Consider the following 20,745-nt stretch of genomic DNA (forward strand, 5'->3'; position numbering starts at 1 on the left):
CCACCACGCCCAGCTAGTTTTTTGTATTTTTAGTAGAGACGGGGTTTCACCATGTTGACCAGGATGGTCTTGATCTCTCGACCTTGTGATCCACCCGCCTCGGCCTCCCAAAGTGCTGGGATTACAGGCTTGAGCCACCGTGCCTGGCCCACAGTACAACTATTCTTACATGGGACTCTTGCATCGAAGTCTTTCTCTGCAGCAACTTTTCATATTTTTATTGTAGTCCACGACGCTTTGTCTCTTGTTTTCCCATGACAGTTTAACTTGTTGTAAGGATGTTAGCCCTTTTAATTACCACAGCATATGATCTTGGCTAGTGGATGCATCACCTTGCGATTCAGCCTCTGTTTCTCATTTCAGTGTTGAGTTTGCTTCCAACTTTTCACCATGATAAATAGCACTGCAATACACATATTCTGCAGAAAGCTGTTATTTCCCTTGCGTTACTGCATTGCAATCAATCAGTACCAAGGGATGAGAAATGTGAAACGGTATGACCTCCTTCACCCCTGAGTTGCTTCTCCAAGAGGTGATGTTGATTTGCACTGCCGTCACTGGCACTAAATGGGCAGTCTCACCCTGACCTCCAAAGCACTGGAATGTCCTCACATGGCAGCTGAGGGAACTGAAATCCTGGGAAGAAAGTGCTTTTTCCAAGGCCACAACCACCCTGGTCCTAGGACTGGATCCCAGCACTCTGATCACAGTCTATAGCACTAACAGATGCTTGGTGCCGCTCTAATTTTGGCTGAATTCCAGAAGGTGCTGGGTGTCTCTAACTTATCTTCTTACTATGGTGGCCAACTGTCCATGCTTGCCCAGGATGGAGAGGGTTCCTGGGGGTACAGGACTGTCACTGTCAAGATCAGGAAAGTCCTGGGCCATCTGAGATGAGCTGGTCACCCTTCTTGCACATATTGGTCTTTCCATAGATTGTAGCAGAGTCACCTTATCCAAACCTGACAGTACGTTGTGCTGATAGATTGGAGAGAGAAGGGAGGCAGTGGGGAAGATTATGATCCAAAGGAGAAGAAGGTTGAGTGTTGACTGGGGCAAGTCTCACTGGCAGAAAAACTTACCTGGAGCTGTCTTTGGCTGGTTGCATTAGAAAAATTTAGAGAAAGCTAGCATGGGGTAGGCATGTTTCTGTGGGTCTGGGGCCCAGGGCTTTGCATGTGCTCATTATACAAAAGCTTACTGAGCATGGACACTGTGCCAGGCTCTGTTGATGTACCTGTGAACAGGAAAGACATGGGCACTGCAATTCCAGAGCTTGTGGCCCAACAGGGAATACAGGCAACAAACAGAACAATGGTCCAAAGCAGGCGTCCCCAAGCTTTTTACACAGGGGGCCAGTTCACTGTCCCTCAGACCGTTGGAGGGCCGCCACATACTGTGCTCCTCTCACTGACCACCAACGAAAGAGGTGCCCCTTCCTGAAGTGCGGCGGGGGGCTGGATAAATGGCCTCAGGGGGCCGCATGCCGCCCGTGGGCCGCAGTTTGGGGACACCTGGTCCAAAGCATCACAAGTGCTCTGCCAACGAAAGCCCACCAGCTCCTTCCTCCTTTCCCAGCCACATGCCCAGTGTTGGCCTTTGCTGCTCCTGCTGTCCAGGAACCTGGGGACTCTCCCTCCTTTAGATGCTGCCCTTGGGCCTGTGGCCTGATGCCTGGCCCTGCCCTCCCTGCTGAGTGTGTGGTCAGTACCTTCCAGCCTCAGGTGAGCTGTTGAGGGGCACAGTGACTCTTCTGCTCAAGCAGGGACAGTGAGACCCACATGACATAAAGGTGGGGCACTAGAGAGTCATCTAGCAGAGTAGCTAAATGATACGGACTGCCTGGGTTTGACTCCCAGCAAGGGCTTTTACCAACTGTGGGACTCTGAGCAGATTACTTGGTCTCTCTGTGCACCATCTGTAAAGTGGGGCTGATAACAGCATCCCCCTCCTGGTGTCCCTGTGCAGATTGACTGAGTTTGTGTCTATAAAGCACTGGGGATAGTAAGGGCCATTTGTTAATATTATAGATAAAATACAGCTTGACCAAATCCATCCACCTGGCTGTTGTTGATCTTTCTGTTTCTTCCTCAAACAACTTGGCCCAGTTCTCTTGGTAACTCTTGGGGTCTGGGAAGAAAACGGTACTATGTTTTTTGCTTTTTTTTTTAGACAGAGTCTTGCTCTGTCATTTGGGCTGGAGTGCAGTACACGATCATGACTTGCTATAGCCTTGACCTAGCGAGCTCAAGTGCTCCTTCCACCTCAGCCTCCTGAGTAGCTGGAACTACAGATGTGCACCACCATGCCTGGCTAACTCTTTAATTTTTTTGTAGAGATAAGGTCTTACTATGTTGCCCAGGCTGGTCTCAAACTCCTAGGCTCAAGTCATCTTCCTGCTTCTGCTTCCCAAAGTGTTGGGATTATAGGTGTGAGCCACCACACCCAGCCACTACGGTATTTTGAATGTCCATTTTGCTGAATCTGAGTTTGGGACTCATATCATATCATTGTATGATTCAGTAAGTGTTGATTCCAAGAAGCCAGCAGTTTTGAGGCCTGTGGGATATGACTGTGGTTTCCAGCAACTTCTTCTGGTTGAACTCCTGAGTGGGTGGGCAGGGGGAGAGGGTGGAAATGGGGAGTGACCCCACCCAGGTGGCTGTGTGAAGTGTCCTAGTTTCCCATGGGCAGCACAGAGAGGAGTGAGTGTGACAAAAATGAGGGAGCTCACTTCCTCTTGGTGAGAGGGTTGTGTGAAGAGCAGAGGTCTATGTGTGCTGAAGGAGATGCGTGGGTGGGGGCACGAAGGACTTGAAGGCCAAGGCCAGCCACAGGTATGTGACCTGTGCAGTCACACAGAGACCCAAGCTCAGAAGGGTCTGGCGCTTGGTTTAATGTTTGGTTGTCTTGACATTCTTAATCATTTTTGAATGAAGAGCCTTGCCTTTTTATTTTGTGCTGGCCCTACAGCTGCTGGAGCTGGTCCTGCAGGAGGGTGAGAATGCCCACAGTGATGAACCTGAGAAGCTGAAAGCCCCAAGCTCAGGTATAGTGGGAGAAAACTCACCATGGAAAGTTAATGACTGGACAGAGGATCTCACTGATGACAGTGATGAAGCACCAGGGCCCAAGTCCTAAATCAGACCTGTGTCAGGCAGTGAGGTCATTGTTTCCAGGGCAACAAACAGCTGCAGCCCAGAGAGCAGGCAGCAAGAATTTCTGGAAGGGGCCCTGACTGGCCCCAGGGATTGGTTTCCTGGCTGGGCATGAGCATGGCCAGCTAAAAGCGGCCTCTGTGCATTCTGCCTCTTGTTCTGTAGCAGGGGTGTCCCATCTTTTGGCTTCCCTGGGCCACATTGGAAGAAGAAGATTGTCATGGACCACACAATGATATACTAATACTAATACTAATGATAGCTGATAAGCTTTAAAATAGTTGCAAGAAAGCCTTGTAATGTTTTAAGAAAGTTTCCAAATTCATGTTGGGCAGCATTAAAAGCCATCCTGGGCTGCATGTGGCCCACAAGCCGCAAGTTGTACAAGCTTGGTATACAGAATCCAAAGGGAGTAAGTACTATCTGGCTACAAGGTGAGGCTCAGAATTTGGTCTAGGAAAGGCTGGTGGGACATGGGCTTTGGCAGGACTGGGGAGGGGTAGGGGTGTAGCTCTTAGCCTGGGATAAATCGGGCTTGGGATGGACTCACAACTCTGGAAGAGGGTCTTCACCTCTCTTGGCTTCAATTTTCTCACTGGTATACCAAGGGAAAACTAGTGCCTAATATCCTGGCTCATTATGAAAATAGAGATGGTATTAATATATATGGAACTACCTTGCATGGCACCTGGCACAGGGTGCTTAGTTATTGTTCATAGTTCTTATTAGCCAAGTTCCAGGAGTCTTCAAAAGACAGTGCTACAAGCTCAGTGAATTCATTCCTAATCTGATTTGGCTGTCAGCCCGGCAGGCTTAAGCTAGATGCCTGTAATTCCTTGGACAAATTTCATTTCCCAGGCCCACATGATGGACGTAGGAGACTGACCAGAGCATGGCTTAGGAGTCCTCACAATGGAAAGGACCAGGTCATCCACCTCTGAGAGCAGGGACTGAGGGGGTGCCAGGAGCAGGAGTTGAAGACAGACTTTGTCCCCAGGGCTCTGGTGGTACATTCTGGCTGCAGACCTTAGCTGGATGAGGTTTCTCCTGGAGGACCCTGGTTAGAGCAGGGAGTGGTGGTAGAGCCCTGAGCATGCCAGGTTGAGCCAAGACAAATTCTTTTGCTGCCGGTCATGGGCAGAGCTACAACAGAGGTGAGCCCACTGACTCCATTAGCCAAGTCCCTCTCTTCTTAACAGAGTACCTGGAGAGCCCTGGTCACAGTCTTACTTGTGGAAGAGGCAGGCTGGTTGTGGTAGTGGCTGTTTATTACTCTGTATGTATATTGCTAGGTGGTAACAAGTAACTTGTCTCAGCTTCTTGTTTCAGCCATCAGTTTCCTCTCCTCAATCTCTTCGTTTCTAAATGGACCTCTACAGTCCCAGAGCTGTCTTACACCTCATCCCTCTACTCTGCTTTATTCTAGAACTTTCCCTAGGGAATGATCCTATGACCCTGACTGTTAAACCAGGTGATCTAGGGCTCCTGAGGCCCCCAAGGCTCTATTCCCCTGCCCCATGCTCTCCTCCTGGTGTGCAGCTTGAATTGTTGACTGAGCTTTTGTGGCCTCGGCAAATAAGACTTTCCTGGTCCAGGGTACTGAGCAGTTCTTTGCTTTTTATTTTTCTCATTTCATTTTTCTTTTTCTACTAGCTTCTAAATAATTTTTCTTATATATATGCCTTGATTGATTACCTTAGTATGTGCATATGTAAAGTTAATGCCTTTACTTTGAGATGATACTAAAAATATATTGAACTACTGGAATGATACTATAAATTAACATATCAACTAACAGATAAATGAAAAACTAAAAATAAAAGCCCATTTACCTCTATTCCTGGGAAATAAAGAAATTAAGAAAAGAAAAAATATTGAAAACCCATTTAATATCTAGCTACACTATACAAATCATAAAGTGCTTATAACTGATGTAAGCTATAACATAAATTGTTTATCAAATCATTTTATCAGCAATAAAATGAAACTTCTATCAAAATCATGATGTGACATGGGGACACATCAGATTCTTCTAACTTTTTCACTAAATTGATAGATATTGGCCGGGCATGGTGGCTCACACCTGTAATTCCAGCACTTTGGCAGGCCGAGGTGGGTAGATCACCTGAGGTCAGGAGTTAGAGACCAGCCTGGCCAACATGGTGAAATCCCATCTCTACTAAAAATACAAAAATTAGCCCAGTGTGGTGGTGTGCACCTGCAATCGTAGCTACTTGGGAGGCTGAGACAGGAGAGTCGCTTGAATCCAGGAGGTGGAATTTGCAGTGAGCCAAGACAGTGTCACTGCACTCCAGCCTGGGTGACAGAGCAAGACTCCATCTAACTAAGTAAATAAAATAAATAATAAATTAATAAACATTAGGTTCCAAGCATCCAGCATTGGTTGGGTTTCATCTGATACCAGCTTGACCCATGTGGCCTGGTGTGGAGCCTGTGTGCAGCCCCTGCTAACCCTGCTGTGGATGTCCCTGTCCTGCTGCCTGGTAGGCTCGGCCCCGCCTGCCTCTCTGTGGGGCAGGTTAGGAGCAATACTGCCTCAGGCATCCCATCCATTCTGCACCAGACCCAGGCCCCTTTTCCAGCCTGTGGTCAACACCAGATGTCGTTGTTAGGTCTCAGGAAGTGGAGACTTTCTCTTTACTGCTCTGTCCAGAAGTATTTCAGTAGTTTAACCTGGGCAGCAGTACTGGTGCATCTCTCTGTAGGCCAGCCCTGCCTTTCCCTCCTTCTGAAATATACCAAGACTTTAGAATCCTTTAGCACTCTTATTTGCTATTAGTGTTGGTATTTACGTAGTTGTTTCTCTCTTTTAAATCACCACGAGTCCTTAATATTGTTGCTTTATCCAGTCAGTGTTTTGTTAGATTTACCCATATGTCTCAGTATCTTTTTATTCCTTTTTCTTTTTAAAATTTTTATATATGACAGCAAAGAAATATCTTAATATCTTTGCTTATCATTCTATCTTGCACTCAGACCTTGCATATGGGATCATTTTCTTTTGCCTAAAGTGTATCTTTATTATTGCTTCTATTTATTTTTCACCTAACCACTGTGCTAATCTTTTTTTTTTTTTTTTTTTTTGAGATGGAGTTTCGTTCTTGTTGCCCATGCTGGAGTGCAATGGAGCGATCTCGGCTCACTGCAACCTTAGCCTCCTGGGTTCTAGCTATTCTCCTGCCTCAGCCTCCCGAGTAGCTGGGATTACAGGCACGCACCACCACAACTGGCTAATTTTGTATTTTTAGTAGAGACAGGGTTTCTCCATGTTGGTCAGGCTGGTCTCAAACTCCTGACCTCAAGTGATCTGCCCACCTTGGTCACCCAAAGTCTGGGATTACAGGCATGAGCCACTGTGCCTGGCTGCCTGAAATGTGTTTTTCAGAATTTTCTTCAGTAAGCATTTGTTTGCAGAAAGCATTCTTGGCTTTAGTGGTTTTAGTTATCTGTGAACTTTTAAAAAAATTTATATTTTTTTTGAGACAGGGTCTCACTCTGTCTCCCAGGCTGGGGTGCAGTGGTGCAATCACAGATCACTGCAGCCTCGATCTCCTAGGCTCAAGCAATCCTGCCACTTTAGCCTCCATGTAGCTGGGACCACAGGCATGTTCCACCATTCCTGGCTATTTAAAAATTTTTTTTGTAGAGATGAAGTTTCACCGTTTTGCCCAGGCTGGTCTTGAACTCCTGGCTCAAGTGCTCTTCCCATCTCAACCTCCTACAGTACTAGGATCACAACTGTGAGTCACTGAGCTGGCCTTGTTTACAATTTTTGATTGACGGTTTTTAGTACATTGAAGAAATCATTCCATTGTCTTCTGTCTTCCATTGTTGCAGTTCAAAAATCAGTCATCAGCCTGATTGTGGCAGCTTTCTAGGTAATCTATCTTTCTTTCTGGCTGCTGTTGACTTTCCCTCATACTTTGTTATTCTGTAGTTTCACAATAATGAGACTAATGTTGATTTTTTTATCTCCCTTCTGTCTCTGTCTTTTTTTCATTGCATGTTTTGGGATTTCTCATCTTGAAGTATCGTATGTCTTAATACTTCTAGAAATGTATTTGCAATTGTCTTGTTGAATATTCCTTTTTTTCCCCTTCTATCATATCTTTCTGGAATTTGATTTAGATATATATTAGGACTTATCATGGCGTCCTACAAGTTACTTAATTGTTTTCCTGTTTTTTTCACTTTTTTGGTCAATTTAGTTTCCAACTTTGATATGTCATTTTTAATGGTTCATTATTTTTGCTGATAATTTTAAGGTTACTTATTTTTTTGGTCATATTATATACACTTATGTTCTGTTTCTGATAATTTCAACATCTGAAGGATTTAAGGAACTGATTCTGGTATCTAGTTTCTGCTGGTTCTTACTTCTGGTTTCTTGTTTCTCCTTTGTTAGATTTTTGACTGTTAGCTGATGTTTCTTGGAACTCTATCTGCAGGAAGTCTTTGGAGGTGACAGAGGTCAGGATATTTTGTGATTATGATGTTCTGTTGGGAAGCCCCTCTTTCATGGCTCCAGCTCTCAGATGGAATCTCATGACACTGTTTCTTCTCCCTGCCTGTAGGAGTAGTGATGGCTTCCTATTGTGCTAGTGCCCCACCAACATTTCTTGTTAGTTCACTTAGCCTTACTTTGTGAATGGTCTGGTCTTTGAAAACCTTCTTCAAAAATCCCAAGTGAGCATATCATCTCTTTTCTGCTGGGACCCTGAGTGATATGATCTATATAAATAACACTTAATAAAAACTTTCAAGTAAGTTTAGGCAGACATATTTATGAGGCTGGGAAATGTGTTTAAAAAAATATGTCCAGAGAAGAATGGAATGCAGAAAATCTTAGTTCCCATCTCCTTAACCCTCCCTCAGCTCCTCTAAGGAAGCCACAATACCCTTTCCCAGGATATCATTATCCTATACTCCCTTTCAGACCCATAATTACCACCACCTTTCTCTCCATCCTTCCCTCTTGTTTACCTTGGAGAGCCACAAAGTGAGGGAGGTGCACAGCTTTGATGGCTCCAGGCTCAGCCTTGATGTCCAACAGAGGCCCTGCCACCATCCAGCTGTGTTGTTGGTTGATCTCACCCAGGAGCTTATCCCACACACAGAATTCAATTTCAGTGGTAACGGCTTCTCTCACCACAAAGCAGAGACCCATGTTGGGCCAGCGGTAGGTGCCAGCCACAGGGAAGTGAACTCTGGGAAGAAGAGAGAGAGGCAGATTATTGAACAAATTCACTGAGCACCACCTGGATGCCAGACCCCATGCACATACGGTACAGTGGCTTCAAGCCCAGACTTCACTCAGAATTCAGATGGACTTGCATTTTAGTCCCGGCTCTTCTGTTTTTAACTGTGGATCCTGGAGCAAGTCATTTAACTTTCTTGTTTTTGGTTTCCTCATCTGTAAGTAGGAATAATCATAGCTCCCATCTCTTAGTTGGGAGAATAAGTGACCTAACATGCTCACAGCTTAGTACACACCTGAGAGCAGTTAACTGTTTCTATTATGTTGATGATGGCAATGATGGTGATGATGAAATAATAAGTGTTCGTATATGTAAAGGGTCTATTAACCAATAATCAATAACAATATATGTGCTAAGATATGTATGTATGTATCTATGTATCTTTTATCTATCTAATCATGTATGTATGTATGTATGTATGCATGTATCTATGTCCAGAGAAGAGTGGAATGCAGGAAAATATCTATATTTGGAAATATGGTCTCACTCTGTTGCCCAGGCTGGAGTGCAGTGGCCTGACCTCAGCTCACCGCAGCCTTGAGCTCCCTGGCTTGGGCAATTCTCCCACCTCAGTTTCCTGAGTGGCTGGGATTACAGGCACACGCCACCACGCTCAGCTAATTTTTTCGGTAATTTTTGTAGACACAGTTTCACCATGTTGCCCAGGTTGGCCTTGAACTCCTGGACTCAAGTGATTCTCCTGCCTTGGTCTCTTAAACTGCTGGAATTATAGGCATGAGACACCATGACTGGCCATATGTGCTAATACCAATGTTAAACTCTTAGAACGAACACAACACTTTACAGAGATTAGCAGTGATTTTCCCAAGGCTCCCCATGTGGGTTAATAGTGGGTCCCAGGATGCCCCAGCTTCTGTAGGTGTGAGTTGGGAGTGATGCTGTCTCCTAGCTGAGATGATGTCTGTGGCAGTGTTTGGTGAGTGGTAATACGGTATGTAAGAGATCATAAGTGTGACTACAGACAATTCTTACTAATGCAACTTATAAGCCCTGGGAGGGCAGAGCTGCTATATTCATCTCAGGGTTCCCAGCTACTAGTACAATCCTTAGCTCATTGGTGGCTGTTAATAAAACAGGAACATATAGATTAAAAGAGAGTTAAGTGAGATTTAAGAAACATAACAAACAAAATAAAACGAGTGGACCTTGTTTGGATCTTGATAAGAATAAGAGCGAAACTCCATCTCAAAAAAAAAAAAAAAAAAAAAAAAGAACACACCAACTGGCTGGGCACAGTGGCTCATGCCTATAATCCCAGCACTTTGGGAGGCCTAGGTGAGTGGAATGGATCACAAGAAGTCAGGCGTTTGAGACCAGCCTGTCCAATATGGTGAAACCCCATCTCCACTAAAAATACAAAAATTAACCGGGTGTTGGTGGCATGCAAGTGTAGTCCCAGCTACTAGGGAGGCTAAGGCAGGAGAATCACTTGAACCAGGAGGTAGAGGTTGCAGTGGGCTGAGATTGTGCCACTGCACTCTAGCCTGGACAACAGTGTGAGACTCTGTGTCAAAAAAAAATAAAATAAAAGAACACATCAACTCCAAGAATACATTTTAGACAATTGAGCAATTTGAATATGGATTGGGGATTAGATGAAATGAAAGACTTATTGTCAGCTTTGTTAGATATGATATTGGTACTGTAGTTATGTTATGGAAGAAAAGGTTTTAATTTTTGTTTTTTGAGATGCATAATGAAATATTTAAGGGTAAAATCATCTGATGTCTTGGATTTAAAATACTGTAACAATAACAAAGGGGGGTATCGCTTCTCGGCCTTTTGGCTAAGATCAAGTGTAGTACAAAGAGGGGAAGTGAACAGCTGAAACAAATTTGGTAAAACAGTTTCTAAAGTTGGGTAATGGGTACATGGAAGCTCCTTGTACTCTCTATTTTTACCTATGTTTGAAAATTTAAAGTTTCATAAGAAAACATCTTTTGTATCATGAAAAGCACATACCCAGTGTCTCAGTCCTGTCCCTGCCTGTTGTCTTGGCAAGAGGAGGGGACCCAATGGCCAGTGTGAGTTGGGGGGTACTGACTGTGGGGACCGAGGATGGGCAGTGGGGTGGGGGAGGCCAACCTAGGACCAGCAGAGTCCTCACTCACCGGTACAGGCTCCTTTCTTTGTCAACTACCTCAGTAGCCACAGGCCCTGTGGGGCCCCAGAAGTCATCATCAGTCCCCAAAGGCTTCATATGCAGGTCCTCGTGAGAGGCAGGAGAAGGCAGGCAGGCGAGTTCCTGCTGTGCTATCCTTGGGATGCTTTTCTCTGAAACAGCAAGGCAGTGGTCAGCTCCACATTCTTTCACCTGGCTTCCCCCAGCCCCTATGGCTGCACTCTAAGGGGCCTTCACAGGGCTGGCCTGCCTGGACCGTGGCAGGGAGTAGTACGTCTGCAGCTTCTGCTCCTGCTCCCTGGCTGCCTGCCTGCTGTCTGAGTAGGCCCACTCCACTGCCTCCAGCCCAGCCTCTGCCCTTCTCCCCTTCCACACTGGAACAGAAGGGGCACTCTTCCCAGTATGTCCAGTTGGGCAGGTTGAGAGAGGAACATGTTTCAAAAGATGAAGGGGGCCAGGCACCGTGGCTCTTGCTCGTCATCCCAGCACTGTGAAAGGCCTTAGCAGGAGGATTGCTCCAGTCCAAGTGTTCGAGATCAGCCTGAGCAACATAGGAAGACACCGTCTCTACAGAAAAAAGAAAAATATCTGCCAGGCATGGTGGTGTGCGTCTGCAGTCCCAGTTCTACTCAGGAGGCTGACATGGGAGGATTGTTTGAGCTCAGGAGGTTGAGGCTGCAGTGAGCTATGAACATACCACTGCATTCCAGCCTAAGCAGTAAAATGAGACCCTGTTTTTCTTTTCTTTCTTTCTTTTAAAGATGGCAGGGAAAAGATGGAGATGTGGTTCCCAGGCCTTGGCAGCCAAGAATGGGAGGCTGGACCCTTGTTCAGGGTTTGATAGATGCCATAGATTTTCTGGAGAAAGGCAGCACCAGCCCCTGAGGCTAGGAGAGAGGGAAGCAGAAATCCAGCCAGTTGTTAGGAGTGGGAGCTCTCTCATAGGGGTAGGGAACCTGCCTTGTCCCACATAAGGGGCAGAGGGATGGAGGGGATGACCTCCCATAGCTGGCCTCCCCCAAGCCATCATGATGCTCCCAGCTTCACCCCTTCTAACTACCTGATCTGAGTCTCCGCCGCTTGAGTGAGGATGTGCTGTTACTCATCTCTCCTGTATCCAGGCCCTCATTAGGGATCATCACAGTTGGTTTCCTGGAGAAAGAATTGTTTGTTATCCTTAAGATCTTGGAGAAAGTGAGGGCTGTCTACATGACATCCCCACTTAAAATTCAACTCATCCTCGGGCTGAGTGCAGTGGTTCACATCTGTAATCTTAGCACTTTGGGAGGTCGAGATAGGTGGATGGCTTGAGCTCTGGAGTTCAAGACCAGCCTGAGTTAACATAGTGAGACCTCCCCACCTCATCGTTGCCCAAAATACGAAAACTAGCTGGGCATGGTGGCATCATGCACCTGAATTCTCAGGTACTTGGAAGGCTGAAGTGGGAGGAACACTTGAGCCCAGTAGGCAGAGGTTGCAGTGAGCTGAGGTTGTGCCACTGCACTCCAGTCTGAGCAACAGAGCCAGATGCTGCCACCAAACCAAACCAAATCAACTAAACCTCATCTGAATTTGAACTCAATTTTGTGCTTCTTTTGTGGTCCCTGTCTCTGTGGGTGGCCTCCATCCACTCATGCATCCAGGAGAGCTGGGGCATCATCCCAACTCTTTACTCACCAAACCTAAGAGCCGATCACCTTGATAACACCTCCCAAATAGCTCCTTTCTATTCTCTTCTCTGCATGTCCATGACCTCCACCTGAGTCCCAGGCCCTGGCCTCTGTGGCCTGTACCACTGCAGCATCCTCTGAAAGGTTTCCCTGATTCTGCTCAGGTCCCTCTGCTGCCCATTTTCTGCGTAGCAGCGGATCTTAAAATAGGAACCTGACCCATCACTTGGCTGCCGCAGCCCTGTAATGTCTCTCCATTGCTTCTAGGGGAAAATGGTAAGTTTTTTTTTTTTTTTTTTTTTTTTGAGACGGAGTTTCGCTCTTGTTACCCAGGCTGGAGTGCAATGGTGCAATCTTGGCTCACCGCAACCTCCGCCTCCTGGGTTCAAGCAATTCTCCTGCCTCAGCCTCCTGAGGAGCTGGGATTACAGGCATGCGCCACCATGCCCAGCTAAGTTTTGTATTTTTAGTAGAGACGGGGTTTCACTATGTTGACCAGGATGGTCTCGATCTCTTGACCTTGTGATCCACCCGCCTCGGCCTCCCAAAGTGCTGGGATTACAGGCTTGAGCCACCGCGCCCGGCGGGAAGTTTTAAACATGGTCCAAAAGGGCTTGCTGGGGCCTCTGTCACCCTCCAGTGTCACCTGGTGCATGTTCTTCCTGCTCACTGATCTCTAGTCCAGTGGTTTCTCAAACTCGGTGTGCTTAACAATCATCTGGAAGGCTGGTTAAGACACAGATTCAGCCAGGCACAGTGGCTCACACCTGTAATCCCAGCACTTTGGGAGGCCGAGTTGGGTGGATCAAAAGGTCAGGAGTTTGAGACCAGCCTGGCCAATACGATAAAACGCTGTCTCTACTAAAAATACAAAAATTAGCCAGGCATGGTGTTATGTGCCTGTAATCCCAGCTACTCGGTTGGCTGAGACAGAATAATCACTTGAACTGGAGAGGGAGAGGTTGCAGTCAGCCAAGATCGTGCATTGCACTCCAGCCTGGGTGACAGAGCAAGACTCTGTCTCAAAAAAACAAAAAGAAAAAAAAAAAAAAGATTCCTGGGCCTCACCCCAGAGATTTTGATTCAGCAGGTCTGGAGTAGGGCCTGAGAATTTTCATTTCTAGCAAGCTCCTGGTAAAGGTGATACTGATGCTGCTGGTCCACGGATCACACTTTTGAGTAGTGGCTCCTGATGCCTGGTCTCCCATTCTTCACAGAGGCTAAACTCTTCTCTCTCAGAGCCTCTACTTCTGCCTGGAATCCACCCCTTCTTGGGCCCAGCCAACTCGTCCTATCTTTCAGAGCTCAGTTCAGCTCCTCTTGTCCAGCTCAAATAGGCCCATCAGTGTACTCACACTGACCCCAGGTGTAAATGCAGGCACTCGTGGGATAACCTGTGTATGTCTCCCTGTGGACTAAGCTGCTGGAGGTTGAGCAGTATCTTTCCTGTTCATTGTGTCCTCATATCCCAAAATGGTGCCCGACACACAGTGGGTCTGCAGGGAATGCTTGTTCAATGAATGAATGGCTCCTCTTAAGCCTAGGAGCTCTTTTCCTTCCATTTCAGGCGAGACACAGCAGCCAGGAACCTGGGGACAGATATGCTTCGTGGTCAGGTGGAAATGCACCCAACTGGGAGAACACAGGGGCTGCAGCTGATTCCTCGGGGAGTGAAAGATGGACTTTCCTGTCCCTGGGCTTCCCCTCAAGTCTGGGGTGGGTGTGGTGGTGGTGGTAAGGGTGGTGGATACAGTGATGGCGAGGGTGGTATTTTTCCCAAGGCACAGGCTCTTTCTGTCTTTGTCTCCCTCTTGTGATCACTGCTTTCATTGTTCCAAACCTTCTCTGTTCTTCACCAAAGGATTCCTGAACAAGAGGCCATTTGGTAACAAGCTGTGCTGGGTCCAGGGGATTTACTGGTTCACTGACTTTTTCTTTTCCTTTTTTTTTTTTTTTTTTTTTTTTTGAGATACAGTCTTGGTCTGTTGCCAAGGCTGGAGTGCAGTGGCCTGACCTTGGCTCACTGTAGCCTCCACCTTCCTGGATCAAGTGATTCTCATGTCTCAGCCTCCCCAGTAGCTGGCACTACAGGAACCTGCTATCACACCCAGCTAGTTTTTTAGCCTACTTACCTTTTCAAGTTCTCTCCTTGTCTGCATATGGAAGAGTTTAAGCTGGGGGTGGGGGGTTGATTCTACTTGCACTGACAAGGGCACCTTACTCTGGCTGCTGCGGTTTCTTGGTTTCTTCTTGGCTGTGTTTATCTCTCACCCCAAGACTTTTTCCCTGTCTCCTGATCAGCCTGGGCCTGGATCAGCCAGAGGGAGTTCTGGCGCTCCTCCTTACCATCTCATGCGAAAGATCTGAATCCGAGGCTTCTCCTACACTAGGGCCTTCTGCTCCTGCCTGATTTCATTGCTCAGAGTTTGTTGGAAACGCCTGAAAACATAAAGGTAGCTGGGTCCTCCTGGGAACCCCCACGTGGTTCAGAGGTCCTCAGGACCCAGAATCCAGGAAACTTCCACCTTCTGAAGGAATGGCTGCAGGGTGGGTTCCCTGGGAACTGGGCTCTGAGGAGGAGGGTATAGTGAGGAGATTCATTTGGGTGTGTTCTTGGGTCAACACCAGGGCAAGAGAAGGGAGGCAATCGGGGAGATGTGGGCTGTGAGTCAGTCTCCATGGAGGCCTCAACTGACTCTGTGGGATGATCCTGTAGAGCTGTTTAAAGGAGTTGGGATGAGGGTCTGGGTCTTTATACCCCAACATCGGCCAGGCATCGGATGCAGGCCTCCCCAGGAAGGAGATGTGGCCTTGGGTGAGATAGCTCTCACTGGCAGAGGCTGTCTCTGTAACCAGTTGCCAGGGACATTCCCCATGGCCTGAAAATGACCACCTGAGGCCTGGGTCCTGGGATTTTCTTCCCAGAGGTCGGAAGTTTTGCTCTGGGGTTTCTGCCAGATGTGGGATGCTGATTGTCTTCTCTGGGTGTCTGTGTCCTCAATCTACCCTGTGGGGTGAATCACTCCTGTCCTGCCTGTTCTGAGGCACAGACAAGGAGGAGGTGAAAAGACCCTGACTTCTGTGAAGGGCAGTGCAGGGCTCTGCATTCGTGCCCCGCCTGCTGTCAGAGCCGTTTCTGTCCCTGTGGAGGAGGGCAGCCCTTCAAGTAGAAGGTTATTCTTCTCAACTAAGTCCTGGCTCCAGGAGGGAAGGAGGTGGAAACCTTCTTGGGACTCTAGAGAGCAGACCCTCTCGGAGGCAGCCCAGGTTTGACAGGAGTGTTGAGCTGGGGCCTGAAGCCATGTCTGCTCGCAATGGCCAAGCTCTGGGCAGAGGCTCTTCAACATAGAGGAGGTGATGATAGCCAAAAATACTGAGTGGGGAGCAGCAGGCTGGGGTGCAAAGGTACTGCCCCTTTGGGATGGAGTACCTATGGCTGTAAATGGCCGGTGTCAGCTACAGAATCAAAATGTAGACTATTTATTTCTGTTATTCTGCCTTTATCACCTCTTATACTTTGAGAAGCCTGGCTGAGGAACGCCCAAGGCCCAGGCTTCTCGGATTCCCTCTAAGAAGGCTCTGGAAGTAGAAATTTGGGGCCTTGTCTACTCCCTGAGCACGTTGCAGGGGCACTGGCAGGAGCCATAGGTAATTGTCAAGACAGAAGCGGCCTGTAAGCATGCTCCCAAGGAGGTGGAAAGGAGCAGAAGTGGCCCAGAGACAGCGTGGGGGTGGCTGCTCAGGGAAGGGCAAGAACCTCTGGGGCCCACAGGATGGAAATGAGGGCTGGAAGCTCGCTCCACTCCAGCTGCTCAAGGTTCTTCAGCTCTCCGGGGCGTCAGCGCCTCTTTGTTCCAGGCCTCTCCCCACACCATCCCTTGGCCTGGACTACCCTCCCCAACTTGGCCTGGGTACCTCTTCCTCCTTCAGACCTCAGCCTGACGTCACTTTCTCAGGGAAGTCGTCCCTGGCCCTTTGATCCAACTCCATCCTCCCCCAATACCACATTCTCATAACACCCTGTTCTTTCCTTTCATAGCACTCCAGAGCTCATACATATATACTTGTGCATTTACAGGCAGCCAACGTCCATCTGTTCCACACTAGAGTGTAAACCTCAGGTGGGCAGAGTCCACATCTGTTTGCTCTCTATTATACCCCAGGGTCCAGCATGGTGCTTGCCCATTGGAGGCACTCAGTGAATGAATGAATGTGTAAATGAATGAATGCATTGCTGTGCTGGAGTGAAGGGAACCTGGGAGTCCCTTAGAATGTGCTACTTCAGTAACAGTTATCATTTGATCATGTCTGACTCTATCCCCAGCATTGTCTTGGTTTTCATTAAATTAAATGAATTAATTAATTAGTTAACTTTACAGAGCCAGTCTCACTCTGTTGCCCAGGCTGGCGTGCAATGCTGCAATCTTGGCTCAATGCAGCCTCTGCCTGCCCGGTTCAAGCAATTCTTGTGCCTCAGCCTCCTGAGTAGCTGGGACTACAAGCATGTGCCACCATGCCTGGTGAATTTTTCAACCTACTTACTTTTTCATGTTTTCCTTTCCTTGTTTGTCTAGCGCAAGACTTGAAGCATGGGGAGATTTCATTTTATTTGCACTGACAAGTGCATCTCACTCTGGGTGCTGCAGCTTCTCGGTTTCTCCCTGGCCGGGTTTGTCTCTCACTCTTTCCCTGTCTCCTACTCAGCCCTGGGCTTGGATCAGTCAGAGGGAGTTCTGGGGCTACCCCTTACCGTGTATAGGACAAGAGCAGCTGGGACTTCTCATGCTCCAGGGCTCTCAGCTCCTGCCTGGTCTCATCGCTCAGAGTTGTCTGGTCCAGCCTGAAAGCACAAAGGAAGTGAGGTCCTCCTGGGATACCCCATGTAGTTCACAGGTCTTCCGGGCCCAGAATTCCAGGACTTGTCACCTTCTGAAGAAGTGGCTTCCTTCTGAAGGGTGGGTTCCCTGAGAGCCTGGTTCTGAGGATGAGGGTATAGTGAGGAGATTCATTTGGGTGTGTTCTTGGGTCAACACCAGGGCAAGAGAAGGGAGGCAATCGGGGAGACGTGGGCTGTGAGTCAGTCTCCATGGAGGCCTCAACTGACTCTGTGGGATGATCCTGTAGAGCTGTTTAAAGGAGTTGGGATGAGGGTCTGGGCCTTTATACCCCAACATCGGCCAGGCATCGGATGCAGGCCTCCCCAGGAAGGAGATGTGGCCTTGGGTGAGATAGCTCTCACTGGCAGAGGCTGTCTCTGTAACCAGTTGCCAGGGACATTCCCCATGGCCTGAAAATGACCACCTGAGGTCTGGGTCCTGGGATTTTCTTCCCAGAGGTCGGAAGTTTTGCTCTGGGGTTTCTGCCGGATGTGGGATGCTGATTGTCTTCTCTGGGTGCCTGTGTCCTCAATCTACCCTGTGGGGTGAATCACTCCTGTCCTGCCTGTTCTGAGGCACAGACAAGGAGGTGGTGAAAAGACCCTGACTTCTGTGAAGGGCAGTGCAGGGCTCTGCATTCGTGCCCCGCCTGCTGTCAGAGCCGTTTCTGTCCCTGTGGAGGAGGGCAGCCCTTCAAGTAGAAGGTTATTCTTCTCAACTAAGTCCTGGCTCCAGGAGGGAAGGAGGTGGAAACCTTCTTGGGACTCTAGAGAGCAGACCCTCTCGGAGGCAGCCCAGGTTTGACAGGTAAGTGTTGAGCTGGGGCCCGAACCTGCGTCTGCCATGTCTGCCCACAATGGACATGCTCTGGGGAGAGGCTCTTCAACATAGGGGAGGTGATGATAGCCAAAAACGATGAGTAGGGGGCAGCAGGCTGGGGTGCAAAGGTACTGCCCCTTTGGGATTGAGTTCCCATGGTTGTAAATGGCTAGTTCAGCTACAGGAGAACCCAAATGTAGACTATTTCTGTTACTCTGCCTTGACCACTTCTGTTGGTTTGGGAGGCCTTGCTGAAGAAAGCCTGAGGCCCAGGTTTCTCGGACCCCCTCTGAGAAGGCTCTGGAAGTAGGGGTTTGGAGACCCTGTCTGCTCCTTGAGCATGTAGCAGGGGCCCTAGCAGGAGCCATAGTTAAGTGTTAAGACAGAAGTGGCCCATAAGCTTGTTCCCAGGGAGTAGAGGGGAGCAGAAGTGGCCCAGAGATAGTACGGGGGTGGCTGCTCAGGGAAGGACAAGAATCTCTGGGGCCCACCAGATAGAAATGAGGGCTGGGGGCTTGCTCCACTCCAGCCTCTCGGGGTCCTTCGTCTCTCCGGGGTCAAGCACCTCTTTGTTCCAGGCCTTTCCCTATGCCATCTCTTTGCCTGGACTACTCCCCCCAGCTTGGCCTGGGTACCTCTTCCTCCTTTAGACCTCAGTCTGACGTCACTTTCTCAGGGAAGTCCTCCCTGGACCTTTGATCCAATTCCATCCTCCCCCAATATCACATTCTCATAATACCCTGTTCTTTCCTTTCATAGCACTCCACAGAGCTCATACATATATACTTGTGCATTTACAGGTGACCAGTGTTCATCTGTTCCCCACTAGAGTGTAAGCTTCAGGAGGGCAGGGCCCATGTCTGTTTGGTCACTATTGTACCCCAGGGCCCAGCTTGGTGCTTGCACATCGGAGGCACTCAGTGAATGAATGAATGAGTAAATAAATGAATGAAGCACTGCCCTGGAGTAAAGGGAATCTGAGACTCGCCTATAACATGTAGCCTCAGTAACAGTTATCATTTGATCATGCCCGACTCTTCCCAGTAATGTTCTTGTTCGCATTTTATTTTATTTAATTATTAATTAATTAATTAATTAATTTTTGAGACTGAGTCGCACTCTGTCACCCAGTCTGGAGTGCAGTGGCGCCATATTGGCTCACTGAAACCTCAACCTCCGGGTTCAAGTGATTTTCCTGCGTCAGCCTCCGGAGTAGCTGGGATTACGAGCGCCCACCACCATGCTCAGCTAATTTTTGTATTTTTAGTGGAAATGAGTTTCACCAAGTTGGCCAGGCTGGTCTCAAATTCCTGACCCCTCCTTGATCCATCTGCCTTTGCCTCCCAAAGTGCTGAGATTATAGGTGTGAGCCGACACATCTTTCCTGTCCTTGTTTTTATATATGTTACAATCCATGAGGTGGGTATGATATTCCCATTTCACAGATAAAGGAAGAGTCACAGAGAATTTGGTGACTTGTCCGAGTCACACAGTGTGTAAGTGGTAGAGTTGGTAAGAAGTATGTGTTGACTATATGAATTTATCAGTCCCTTTTCCTTCCCTGTCCGACAGCCCCCGCAACCGTCTTCTCTGCCCTCTGCCTAGAAGGGACCCACAGGGACTTACCCCAGGCGTGTGAGTTTGCAGGTAGGATGCCTGAGTCCTTTACAGAGCAGCTGCACGCCGACATCACCCAGGTCGTTCTGCTGCAGGTCTAGCTCCTTCAGGCTGGGGCTGGCGCTAAGCACAGAGGCCAGGGCTCGGCAGCAGCCAGACGTGAGGCCACAGCTGACCAGCCTACAGGAAAGATACACACCAGCCCAGGTCATTGTCCTGAGGGCTTGCTCTTCTGATCTTCCTTCCTGGCATGTGTGGCTTTTTTGGGGTCTGGGGTGACATGCCGAGAAGATACAAACTTTCCTGGCTTGCAGTAACCTGAGAGCTTTTCACCTTCTTCTTGCAGCCACAGAACCCCTCAGGATGCTGGCACCCACCCTTTCTCAATCCTGTGTGATTCCCACTGATCCTATCCCCTCACTCTGCCCACATCGATGAGTAATTTACTCAATGTCCCACTTGTATACCTGGGTCTAATTGTTTTGTCTTTTTTTTTTTTTTTGAGAAGTCTGACTCTGTGGCCCAGGTTGGACTGCAGGAGCGCAATCTCAGTTCATTGCAACCCCACCTCCTGGGTTCAAGTGATTCTCCTGCCTTAGCCTCCTGAGTAGCTGGGATTACAGGCGTGCACCGCTATGCCTGGCTAATTTTTGTATTTCTAATAGAGATTTGGTTTCACCATGTTGGCCAGGCTGGTCTCGAACTTCTGGCCTCAGGTGATTGACCTGCCTTGGCCTCCCAAAGTGCTGGAATTACAGGCATGAACCACCACGAACAGCCAACCTTGCTTCCCTCCCCTCCTCTCCCCTCCCTTCTCCTTTCCTTCCTTTTTGAGGAGACTTGCTCTGCTGCCCAAACAATGGTGTGATTGTTTGCTCAGTGCAATGGTGAGATCTTGCCTCACTGCAACCTCCACCTTCTGGGTTCAAGCGATTGTCCTGCCTTAGCTTCCTTCAGCATCTGGGATTCTAGGTACCCACGACCATGCCCAGCTAATTTTTATATTTTTAATAGAGATAGGGTTTCACCATGTTGGCCAGGCAGTTCTCAAACTGACCTCAAATCTGCCCATCCAGACCACCCAAAGTGCTGGGATTACAGGCATGAATCACATTGCCTGGCCTTGTTTCTACATGGTAGGGGGCATGGCTCTGTTCTTTCGAATGAGATAGAAAATCGAAC

At 48.2% G+C, this 20,745-nt stretch overlaps 1 protein-coding gene and 1 pseudogene across 4 annotated transcripts in view; one reads left to right on the forward strand and one right to left on the reverse strand.

Moving 5' to 3' along the window:
• Nucleotides 1-20,745, reverse strand: part of NLRP1 (NLR family pyrin domain containing 1) — an 83,936-nt gene that overhangs the window by 26,710 nt on the left and 36,481 nt on the right. For 3 of the 4 annotated variants that reach the window (XR_012514612.1, XM_074388515.1, XM_039476416.2), the window contains 6 exons: nucleotides 19,573-19,743; nucleotides 17,001-17,090; nucleotides 11,641-11,732; nucleotides 11,043-11,147; nucleotides 10,570-10,732; nucleotides 8,163-8,386 (listed from right to left, as the gene is read on the reverse strand). Coding sequence is in view for 3 of the 4 variants with exons in the window: in XM_074388515.1 (XP_074244616.1) it covers nucleotides 8,163-8,386; nucleotides 10,570-10,732; nucleotides 11,043-11,147; nucleotides 11,641-11,732; nucleotides 17,001-17,090; nucleotides 19,573-19,743 (845 nt within the window). In the remaining variant the exon portion in view is untranslated. The remainder of the gene's footprint in view (nucleotides 1-8,162; nucleotides 8,387-10,569; nucleotides 10,733-11,042; nucleotides 11,148-11,640; nucleotides 11,733-17,000; nucleotides 17,091-19,572; nucleotides 19,744-20,745) is intronic. The other variant, XM_010341965.3, reaches the window with a different exon arrangement.
• Nucleotides 10,225-10,397, forward strand: LOC120367098 (U2 spliceosomal RNA; annotated as a pseudogene).

Source organism: Saimiri boliviensis, chromosome 17, assembly GCF_048565385.1.
Source record: "Saimiri boliviensis isolate mSaiBol1 chromosome 17, mSaiBol1.pri, whole genome shotgun sequence".
Taxonomy (NCBI): domain Eukaryota; kingdom Metazoa; phylum Chordata; class Mammalia; order Primates; family Cebidae; genus Saimiri; species Saimiri boliviensis.